Source organism: Saimiri boliviensis, chromosome 9 (assembly GCF_048565385.1).
Source record: "Saimiri boliviensis isolate mSaiBol1 chromosome 9, mSaiBol1.pri, whole genome shotgun sequence".
Taxonomy (NCBI): domain Eukaryota; kingdom Metazoa; phylum Chordata; class Mammalia; order Primates; family Cebidae; genus Saimiri; species Saimiri boliviensis.
Window position 1 is genome coordinate 71,725,982 of NC_133457.1, and position 11,314 is coordinate 71,737,295.

An 11,314-nucleotide genomic window follows, 5' to 3' on the forward strand; every position below is an offset into this window, starting at 1 on the left:
TGGTATCACAGTCATGGTGGTAGACAAATGGTGGAACAGTCCTGGTACCACAATCATTTTGATAGACAAATGGTGGAACAGTCCTGGTACCATAATCATGGTGATAGACAAATGGTGGAACAGTCTTGGTATCACGATCATGGTGGTAGACAAATGGTGGAAGAGTTCTGGTATCACGATCATGGTGATAGGGATATGGTGGAACAGTCCTGGTACCATGATCATGGTGATAGACAAATGGTGGAACAGTCCTGGTCTCAGGATGATGGTGGTTTACAAATGGTGGAATAGTCCTGGAATCACAAGCATTGTGGTAGGCAAATGGTGGAACAGTCCTGGTATGACGATCATGGTGATATACAAATGGTGGAACACTCCTGGTATCACAGTAATGGTGATAGACAAATGGTGGAACAGTCCTGGTATCACGATCATGGTGATAGACAAATGGTGGAACAGTCCTGGTATCACGATCATGGTGATAGACAAATTGAACAGTCCAGGTATCACGATCATGGTGGGAGACACAAAGGACCTTCTCTGCCTGCAGATGGCTGAGGTAGCATTGACCCTGCAGTGTTCCCGCAAAAACACTTAGGCTGAAGTTAATTATGAGGACATTTTCAGACAACTTCAGAGTATAAACCATCGACGCAGACAGCTGACCTGTCTACAAACAAGCCCATGTCACCACCATCAATGACAACAACAAAAAGGTGAGGAGACACTTTGGGTTCAAAAGAACTAAAGAAATGGAGATACATTATCTTTCGACTCTTTTTCAACCCAAAATACCTCTTCTCTTTCAGTTGTGTGATCTGTGGTGACATGGGCTGTCTGAAGGAGACAGGTCAGTTGTGCTGCTCACTGGTCTACATTCTGAAGTTGTCTGGAGATTACTTCAGGCTATGAAACTCATGCTAAGTGTTTTCAGCAAGAACATGGCATTGTTCATAATCTGCACTGGCAGAGTCCCAGGTGACGTGTTGTCTTAGTGTGGGAATATGACCCCTATCCGGGAGACCAGGTGGAACCTTATCACCGTCATAGTAAGAAACCTACTGTCCATGTCCAAAGTCAAGTGAACATGCTCTTCTACAAATAAAAAAGAGCATATGTGTAAGCCTGGCAGGTGTAAAAAAACTCAGGATAGGCTGGATACATGGAATCCAATATATCCAGTGAGTACCAGAAGACTTCAGGCTCTTCTGCTTCCACCAGCTCCATGATGAGCCTAGAAAAGGGAAAAAAAAAAAAAAGAATAAGTCAAGGAAAATAAGACACCACAGAGGCCCAAATAGATTTCATAGGGAGCACAAGAAAGTGGTTACTAAAAAAATAAAAATAGATCCCTTAATGACATAACAAATGATTGCCCTATGTTGGGATGGGCAAGAGTAGGGTAAAAAAGAATGAAAGAAAGAGAGAGAGAGAGAGAGAGAGAGAGAGAGAGAGAGAGGGAGAGAGAGAGAGAGAGAGAGAGAGAGAGAGAAAGCTCAGCTAACCACCCAGGTGACACACTCATGAGGGAGGAAAAGGACACTCTGAGTGAGTACCCTCAGGACACACAGCGGACACTGATCATAAAAACAAGTATGGTCAAACTACGGCAGTTAGTACATGATAAGGGGAGGAAGAAATGGAAAGCTGAATATCTACTGCAACGAAAACCAACAGCAATGTTAGTAGGAATAGTTCAGGCTTCGTTGAAACCATGGTATCGATATTGTCAGCCCACTCCCTTCTCCCTGGACCTGGCATCTCCAGGTGTCTGCTCAAAGTTACCTGGGGCATGGTGGGTCTTGGTCTTCTACCTCTTCTTGCTTATTTTAATCTCTGCAATAAATTCAGACAGGGACAGACAAAATAAGCTAATTCCCCTACACCCATAACAGTCCACTGTCTAATCCCTACATACGGACCTCAGGCTCCTCAGCATGAGGACAGGATAATGTGAGAGACAGACTTCAGGAGGTCCCAAGGCCAATCATGATAGAGATTCCTTGGTTTGTGTCTCAGAACCAATGGTGAAGTGTCCCTATTCTGGTAGACCATTAACCTTTGATCCCAAGTGTGTACAAACAGTTACACCAAGTTTGTACAAACAGGGAAGAACCTCCCAGACATGCTTGGGGAACAAAACTCATGAGGAACTTGGTAGCTGGAAAGACACATTGAATTCAGATGGACAGACAACTTGTGGGCATGTGCTGCATAGTTTGGTGTGAGTGTGCAACACCTGCCTTGGGTTTCAATGTCCTGACAGTCGGTCCAGGGTGCGACGGGCATGGCCTGAGACTAGAGAGAGAGCAAAGCTCACTGACCCACCCCATGTACGTGCCTCAGACTGAATCCAGAGTGACTGAAATCTACACTGATGTACAGGGTCAGCCCACAGAGATGACAACTCTCAGCCCGGACAGGAGAGCAAAGCCCAAAGACTATGGGGTCTATCTGGGACACAAAATGGAGCTTTACTGCCTTCACAATGGAGTACTCACTGTCTATGTCACAAGCCAAGTCGACTTGCTGCTCCTCTAATGAGTGCAAGTTGCTCCTGTAAGGCTCATTGAAGGCAGATGTGCCAAGAGGAACTGAGAGAGTTGAATAACCTTCATCCCAGGACTCCTGGGGGGCTTCCTCCTCCACAGACTCCTGCAGATTCCTGATGAGCCAGGCAGGACAGGGTGACAGAAGATTAAACCAACAGAGATTAGACAACAGAGTCTCCCAGCTGATCTGATGGAAGTCAGAATGAAGTGGTCCCAGAAAGCAAATGAATTTTTCCTTCAAGAGAAAAAAAAAAACTATCCTTCTAAATGCAGGGCAGAGGGTGACTACCCTGGGGACAGATCACAAATGAGCAGCAGGTTCTCAGTGCATTTGCCACAGATGAGCCACTGCAGGACACCCAGACTAATAAGGGGCTTCAACTACCTCACATCAGTTGTGTTCAATTTTACATGTGGCATTCAAGTGAACAGAGCTCTTGAGGCATTTCAGACACACAGATTTGGGGTATTAAGGACCTCCATTTTCCAGTACGTTGATATCATATGTATATTTTTTGAATTTCTTCTATTCACAAATCCTAGCAAACATGCCAAAAGATATACACAGAGAGCATACATGCGTCTCTCAATGGATTCAAACACATGGGAGAGAACAGGTGAAACCAACAAATCCCTGTGGGCTGACATCACCTGGCTCACGGATTGCAGACTCCTATCTTGGGAGGACTAAGAAATTAAAACGTATAAAAGTGCCAAAATTCAAGCACAACATTGTCAACAAAGACAATTTGTAGCTGGGTGAAAGGAAGAAAGACTTCCAGTCATCACTTCCTCGGTTTCCCTAAATCTGCAGTCTCCAGGTGTCACTACTGAACACACAGCTCAAAACCCCACAGCATTACCTGTGCGGGACAGGCCCTTTTTCTTCCTCTTCCTCATCATCACTTTGACTTTCTGTAAACAAATTCAGAAAAGCAGGTCACGTGAAGAACATCACACTTCACATGTCACCAAATCAGTGTTAAGTCACAGCACAAGCACAGAATTGTTCCCAGGGCAAGAATACAAATTCTGACAGGAAGATTCCAGGGTGCCCCAGATGAAGCCTGGTGAGTAGATGAGCCTGCTTTCCAGATGCATGGGCTAAAATCTCCCTGTACAGGTACACCATAATGCCGTAGTCTCTCCGCGAGTCTATGCAAAGTTAAACCAAATTTTTTCCCAGAAAGTCTCCAAAAATTAGTCAAACTATTTTCGGGGAGTGTTGCTACAACACTGACTTATCTCACCAGGTAGCAAGGTCATTGAATGGTCACAGGCATCTAGACATGAAACCGGACAATATGTAAACTCTAATAACACCTGCTCGAAAAAGAATCTGCGAGCTTTGTGCAGTTGCAGTATCCTAGCCAATGAGTTTTATCTGAGATGAGATTATTGCTCATTGAAAACTTTCCCTGATACCCCGCCGTGAAGACGGGCAATAGAGTCGGCATTGACCCTTTCTGACAGTCTCTGGGGAGAAGGAATAAAAAAAAAGACAAAACAAAAACAAACAAAAAAGAATCTGCGGGCCGGGCACGGTGGCTCACGCCTGGAATCCCAGCACTCTGAAAGGCCGAGGTGAGCACTTCACGAGGTCAGGAGATCGGGACCATTCCGGCTGAAATGGTGAAAGCCTGTCTCTACTAAAAATACAAAGAAATTAGCTGGGCACGGTGGCACGCGCCTACAGTCTCAGCAACTCGGGAGGCTGAGGCAGAACAATCACCTGAACCCGGGAGGCAGAGGTTGCAGTCACCTGAGATCGTGCAACTGAACTCCATCCTCAATGACAGAGGGACACTCCATCTCAAAAAAAAAAAAAATCCTTGATTTGAAAGGACAAGGTGGGTCAAAAATTGGAGATCTGGAGTTCAAAACCAGCCTGGCCAATATGGTGAAACCTCGTCTCCACTAAAAATACAAAAATTAGCCAGGTGTGGTGGTGGGCACCTGTGGTCCCAGCTACTCAGGAGGCAGAGGCAGGACAATCACTGGAGTCCGTGAAGCGGAGATTGCAATAAGCCAAGAGGGTGCCACTGCACTCCAGCCTGGGCGACAAAAAAAGACTCCAACTCAACAACAGCAAACAATACGTGATGCTGCCAAGAAAAATCGCACCGGCCATTGAACTGATGGGGCGGAGAGCCGGGGTGAGCCTTCCTTTATGGAAACATACCAGCAAGGTAAAGGGCAAATGTTTTCATCCTGGTTTCAAGGTGACTGTGCAGCTAAGCAAGCTGACTTTTAAGAGATCAAGACTGAAGCTCGGAGCAGTGAAACCTGGGGAACGATATCCCCCAATAAACAGGCAAGGCTCCCAGTTTCCTTAAAAAGAAATGGAAACTCCATGAACATCGTTCAGGGACAGATGACATCATTACAGGTGATGAGAGATACCGACTCAAAGCTAGGACACCTGACAGACACCTCCTGGACACCTCCTGCACTCAGGTGACCATGAGTTTGTCACACTAGCCTGGGGTCTGGTAACTTGATACTTGGGCCTGGGAGACAAACGCACGGCACGAGCTGAGGAAGAGATAAAAATTCCCTGATCATCTGTGTTTACTATCCCATCACACATTTTTATTCAAACCCATCCGTGTGTATAGAGCCCATCTTCCGAAGTGATCTTCCCCAGCCTAGACAGAGGTACCAAAAACAAGGAATGTAGAGGTCACCTGAAAGAATGATCAGAGCATCCTCCACTACATCATGAGATGACGGACTCCCTGCCACCAGTACAGAGCCCACGTTGTCTTCCTCAAACGTGATTTCATCGGTGTCTCCGTGAGGCTGGCTGGAGTCATTCGGGCCGTAGCTACTTGAACGAGTGATGGCACATTCCTCCAGTGAGTCTTCAGGGACTCTCTGGACATCAACCTTTGGCAACTCCCCGATGAGCCTGACGGTATAGAGATGACAAAACGTTAAACAAAGGGGGATTGGACCCCACGAAGTCCTGGCTGGTTTTCACAGGAGGAATAAGACGGGGGTCTCAGAAGGCAAATGGGAGGTTCCCTTTGAGAGGAAACAGGCAATCCTCCTCTCTGCCACAGAGCATGGCTGCCATGGGAACCGGAGAGAAAGGGAGCAGCTGGTATTCATCACACGGGGCAGAAAGGAGCTTAGAAGAACAGAGACTCAGTTATCCCTGCAGAACTCAGACACGGCACTCAGCACATACAAAGAACCACAACAGCTGCCACGCCCTGTGTCTCAGTTGGGTTCAACTGAACGTATTGTGGCCAAGGGAGCGGAGGCTTTTGGCCCACGGTAGACACCAGAGAGGGTGAGATTCTAGAACTTTCCCATACTTTACCACCCACTACTTGCCCCTGATTATTCAGCATTACCTGGGGGCACGTGACTCCTGTGTTATCTCAGCCTCTGCGACATGAACATCTTCATCCTCATCTGCGTCATTTTCTGCAAGTACAGATGTGTTCGTTCAGATATTTCCCACTTCACACTCTGCAAGCACAGTCAGCCCAATGTGCACAGGGACACGAACATCCATGTGTGGGTCCCTGATCTACTGAAAGCTCTCATGATTTTTCTTTCACAAAATGCCCTGGCACGGTTTCCTGATCCACCGGGCAATGCGTTTCTGATCCGGAGGCTCACCGTCAAGAGGAGGCCAAATGTTGAAAAGACCTTCTGCTCCCACATCGCCGGAGGCTTGTGCGTCCTCTCTCTGGACTTTGGCAGCTGTCTCCCCCATCCTGACACGGATCTGATGCCCAGGGACACGCTTGCCTTCCTGTCACAGTTCACATTTACAACCCGTTTCTTTCCCTTAGGAGAGGACAAACAAACTTGTCCCACAATTCTCTGCACATCAGGTGACTTCACAGGCCCTCCCAGTGGCTTCTGCTATGTTATTCTGGGACGTTCTCTCCACAGGGAGTGCTCCGGTCTGAACCGCTTCCTAACACCCAATGCCCGCACATCAAGTGCTGTCTCCAACACCACACAGCGAAGGGCTTCATCTCATCTGGACAAGCGGTCCTAAGTGATCGCACATTTGAATGCTTCAGACGCTGCAAGGCATCTGCCTTTGCAGATGGAGAGAGAGAAATTTGCCTGACTTTGCAGATGAAGAGACAGAAAGTCAGGAAGGAGAAATCAATTGCTCACCGACAGTTACTAAAGACACTGCTGAAGATACAGCCTGGGAACCTTCATTCTTAATCCAGACCTCTTTCCACTCCAACAACCGCCCTCCTGTCACAGCCTCCTTTCTGTCCTCTGCAACTGGACAGATGCCGCCTCTTGTTCCAAAGACCACCTCCCATCACATTATGGATGGAGCAGAGTCCTCTTTAAGCTCCCACGGCGGCTACCGTGTACTATCACCGGAGTTCCCCCAAGCGCCCAGAACAGAGTCTTCCCTACTGGACCTCAGCGGAAACCCCAACTGAATGGCAGTTCACGAGCCTCAGACATTTAGACCCACAGCCTAGATGCTACGTGTCTGCAGGATCTTCTGTGCTACAGAAGGGATTCCTGTCAACATGATTTAGCCTCTTGCTGAGAAAAACAGGTGGTTCTGTGCCTGTGCCGGGAATCCATAGCTGAGATTTTACCCTGAGTCCCACACCCGCCATACTGCAGACGTGGAAAGGTGGCTACATACTCTGGCCTCTCTCTCATCCGTTTTTAACAAAATGTTAAAATACAAAGTTTTATTGGCTTAGAGGTATGGGGAAAATGAAATACATTCTGATGAAGAGAGCGTTCCGTTTCTCAGACAAAACACAGAACACTCTTCAGCACACTCGTGATGGTCAACCTATAGAACTTACCTTCCATCTTCAGCCGGCAGACCAGGTCGCAGGCCGCCAAGCTCATAAGAAGTTTATTTTGCTTGTCTTCGTATTTCTGGTCCTCCTCATGATCTTTTCCATCTTCTGTAAACAAATTCAGAAAAGCAGGTCACGTGAAGAACATCACACTTCACATGTCACCATATCAGTGTTAAGTCACAGCACAAGCACAGAATTGTTCCCAGGGCAAGAATACAAATTCTGACAGGAAGATTCCAGGGTGCCCTAGATGAAGCCTGGTGAGTAGATGAGCCTGCTTTCCAGATGCATGGGCTAAAATCTCCCTGTACAGGTACACCATAATGCCATAGTCTCTCCGTGAGTCCATGCAAAGTTAAACCAAATTTTTTCCCAGAAAGTCTCCAAAAATTAGTCAAACTATTTTCGGGGAGTGTTGCTACAACACTGACTTATCTCACCAGGTAGCAAGGTCATTGAATGGTCACAGGCATCTAGACATGAAACCGGACAATATGTAAACTCTAACAACACCTGCTTGAAAAAGAATCTGTGAGCTTTGCCCAGTGGCAGTATCCTAGACAATGAGTTTTATCTGAGATGAGATTATTGCTCATTGAAAACTTTCCCTGATACCCCGCCGTGAAGACAGGCAATAGAGTCGGCATTGACCCTTTCTGACAGTCTCTGGGGAGAAGGAATAAAAAAAAGACAAAACAAAAACAAACAGAAAAGAATCTGCGGGCCGGGCACGGTGGCTCACGCCTGGAATCCCAGCACTCTGAAAGGCCGAGGTGAGCACTTCATGAAGTCAGGAGATCGGGACCATCCCGGCTGACACGGTGAAAGCCTGTCTCTACTAAAAATACAAAGAAATTAGCTGGGCACGTGGGCACGTGCCTACAGTCTCAGCAACTCGGGAGGCTGAGGAAGAACAATCGTCTGAACCCGGGAGGCAGAGGTTGCAGTCACCTGAGATCGCGCAACTGAACTCCAGCCTCAATGACAGAGGGACACTCCATCTCAAAAAAAAAAAAAAAAAAAAAAAAAAAAAAAAAAAAAAAAATCCTTGATTTTAAAGGACAAGGTGGGTCTAAAATTGGAGGTCTGGAGTTCAAAACCAGCCTGGCCAATATGGTGAAACCTCGTCTCCACTAAAAATACAAAAATTAGCCAGGTGTGGTGGTGGGCACCTGTGATCCCAGCTACTCAGGAGGCAGAGGCAGGACAATCACTGGAGTCCGTGAAGCGGAGATTGCGGTAAGCCAAGAGGGTGCCACTGCACTCCAGCCTGGGTGACAAAAATAGACTCCAACTCAACAACAGCAAACAATACGTGATGCTGCCAAGAAAAATCACACCGGCCGTTGCACTGATGGGGCGGAGAGCCGGGGTGAGCCTTGCTTTACGGAAACATACCAGCAAGGTAAAGGGCAAATGTTTTCATCCTGGTTTCAAGGTGACTGTGCAGCTAAGCAAGCTGACTTTTTTTTTTTTTTTTTTTTTTTTTTTTTTTTTTTTGAGACGGAGTTTCGCTCTTGTTACCCAGGCTGGAGTGCAATGGGGCAACCTCGGCTCACCGCAACCTCCGCCTCCTGGGTTCAGGCAATTCTCCTGCCTCAGCCTCCTGAGTAGCTGGGATTACAGGCACATGCCACCATGCCCAGCTAATTTTTTGTATTTTTCTTAGTACAGACGGGGTTTCACCATGTTGACCAGGATGGTCTCGATCTCTTGACCTCGTGATCTGCCCGCCTCGGCCTCCCAAAGTGCTGTGATTACAGGCTTGAGCCACCACGCCCGGATGCAAGCTGACTTTTAAAAGAGATCAAGACTGAAGCTCGGAGCAGTGAAACCTGGGGAAGGATATCCCCCAATAAACAGGCAAGGCTCCCAGTTTCCTTAAAAAGAAATGGAAACTCCATGAACATCGTTCAGGGACAGATGACATCATTACAGGTGATGAGAGATACCGACTCAAAGCTAGGACACCTGACAGACACCTCCTGGACACCTCCTGCACTCAGGTGACCATGAGTTTGTCACACTAGCCTGGGGTCTGGTAACTTGATACTTGGGCCTGGGAGACAAACGCACGGCACGAGCTGAGGAAGAGATAAAAATTCCCTGATCATCTGTGTTTACTATCCCATCACACATTTTTATTCAAACCCATCCGTGTGTATAGAGCCCATCTTCCGAAGTGATCTTCCCCAGCCTAGACAGAGGTACCAAAAACAGAGGTACCAAAAACAAGGTCACCTGAAAGAATGATCAGCGCATCCTCCACTACGTCATGAGATAATGGACTCCCTGCCACCAGTGCAGAGTCCACGTTGTCTTCCTCAAACGTGATTTCATCGGTTTCTCCGTGAGGCCGGCTGGAGTCAGTCGGGCCGTAGCTACTTGAACGAGTGATGGCACATTCCTCCAGTGAGTCTTCAGGGACTCTCTGGACATCAACCTTTGGCAACTCCCCGATGAGCCTGACGGTATAGAGATGACAAAACGTTAAACAAAGGGGGATTGGACCCCACGAAGTCCTGGCTGGTTTTCACAGGAGGAATAAGACGGGGGTCTCAGAAGGCAAATGGGAGGTTCCCTTTGAGAGGAAACAGGCAATCCTCCTCTCTGCCACAGAGCATGGCTGCCATGGGAACCGGAGAGAAAGGGAGCAGCTGGTATTCATCACACGGGGCAGAAAGGAGCTTAGAAGAACAAGACTCAGTTATCCCTGCAGAATTCAGACACGGCACTCGGCACATACAAAGAACCACAACAGCTGCCACGCCCTGTGTCTCAGTTGGGTTCAACTGAACGTATTGTGGCCAAGGGAGCGGAGGCTTTTGGCCCACGGTAGACACCAGAGAGGGTGAGATTCTAGAACTTTCCCATACTTTACCACCCACTACTTGCCCCTGATTATTCAGCATTACCTGGGGGCACGTGACTCCTGTGTTATCTCAGCCTCTGCGACATGAACATCTTCATCCTCATCTGCGTCATTTTCTGCAAGTACAGATGTGTTCGTTCAGATATTTCCCACTTCACACTCTGCAAGCACAGTCAGCCCAATGTGCACAGGGACACGAACATCCATGTGTGGGTCCCTGATCTACTGAAAGCTCTCATGATTTTTCTTTCACAAAATGCCCTGGCACGGTTTCCTGATCCACCGGGCAATGCGTTTCTGATCCGGAGGCTCACCGTCAAGAGGAGGCCAAATGTTGAAAAGACCTTCTGCTCCCACATCGCCGGAGGCTTGTGCGTCCTCTCTCTGGACTTTGGCAGCTGTCTCCCCCATCCTGACACGGATCTGATGCCCAGGGACACGCTTGCCTTCCTGTCACAGTTCACATTTACAACCCGTTTCTTTCCCTTAGGAGAGGACAAACAAACTTGTCCCACAATTCTCTGCACATCAGGTGACTTCACAGGCCCTCCCAGTGGCTTCTGCTATGTTATTCTGGGACGTTCTCTCCACAGGGAGTGCTCCGGTCTGAACCGCTTCCTAACACCCAATGCCCGCACATCAAGTGCTGTCTCCAACACCACACAGCGAAGGGCTTCATCTCATCTGGACAAGCGGTCCTAAGTGATCGCACATTTGAATGCTTCAGACGCTGCAAGGCATCTGCCTTTGCAGATGGAGAGAGAGAAATTTGCCTGACTTTGCAGATGAAGAGACAGAAAGTCAGGAAGGAGAAATCAATTGCTCACCGACAGTTACTAAAGACACTGCTGAAGATACAGCCTGGGAACCTTCATTCTTAATCCAGACCTCTTTCCACTCCAACAACCGCCCTCCTGTCACAGCCCCCTTTCTGTCCTCTGCAACTGGACAGATGCCGCCTCTTGTTCCAAGACCACCTCCCATCACATTATGGACGGAGCAGAGTCCTCTTTAAGCTCCCATGGCGGCTACCGTGTACTATCACTGGAGTTCCCCAGGCCCCCAGAACAGAGCCT

The 11,314-nt window shown here is 47.9% G+C and overlaps 1 protein-coding gene and 2 non-coding genes across 3 annotated transcripts; 2 read left to right on the plus strand and 1 right to left on the minus strand.

The window, feature by feature from the left end:
* Positions 1-791: 791 nt before the first annotated feature.
* On the minus strand, positions 792-9,999 carry LOC141585552 (NBPF family member NBPF11-like). The gene is made up of 9 exons (XM_074405392.1): positions 9,962-9,999; positions 9,608-9,831; positions 7,367-7,471; positions 5,915-5,987; positions 5,240-5,463; positions 3,416-3,467; positions 2,502-2,665; positions 1,786-1,836; positions 792-1,234 (listed from the first exon to the last, which is right to left on the minus strand). Exons 1-8 carry the CDS (start codon positions 9,997-9,999, stop codon positions 1,811-1,813), a joined length of 906 nt encoding a protein of 301 aa, XP_074261493.1. The 3' UTR covers positions 792-1,234; positions 1,786-1,810.
* On the plus strand, positions 3,897-4,037 carry LOC141585743 (U4 spliceosomal RNA). Its single transcript, XR_012519399.1, has one exon. It is a non-coding gene; the product is annotated as a U4 spliceosomal RNA (small nuclear RNA).
* LOC141585744 (U4 spliceosomal RNA) lies at positions 7,901-8,041 on the plus strand. Its single transcript, XR_012519400.1, has one exon. It is a non-coding gene; the product is annotated as a U4 spliceosomal RNA (small nuclear RNA).
* Positions 10,000-11,314: the final 1,315 nt, after the last annotated feature.

Excerpts from the sequence above, each read along its gene's own strand:
- LOC141585552 (XM_074405392.1), bottom strand. The coding sequence starts at position 9,999 with ATGGCAGCCATGCTCTGTGGCAGAGAGGAGGATTGCCT. Across the intron at positions 7,472-9,607 it reads TGCGCTGATCATTCTTTCAG|AAGATGGAAAAGATCATGAG; the intron begins GTGACCTTGTTT and ends ATTTGTTTACAG. Across the intron at positions 3,468-5,239 it reads TGCTCTGATCATTCTTTCAG|AAAGTCAAAGTGATGATGAG; the intron begins GTGACCTCTACA and ends ATTTGTTTACAG.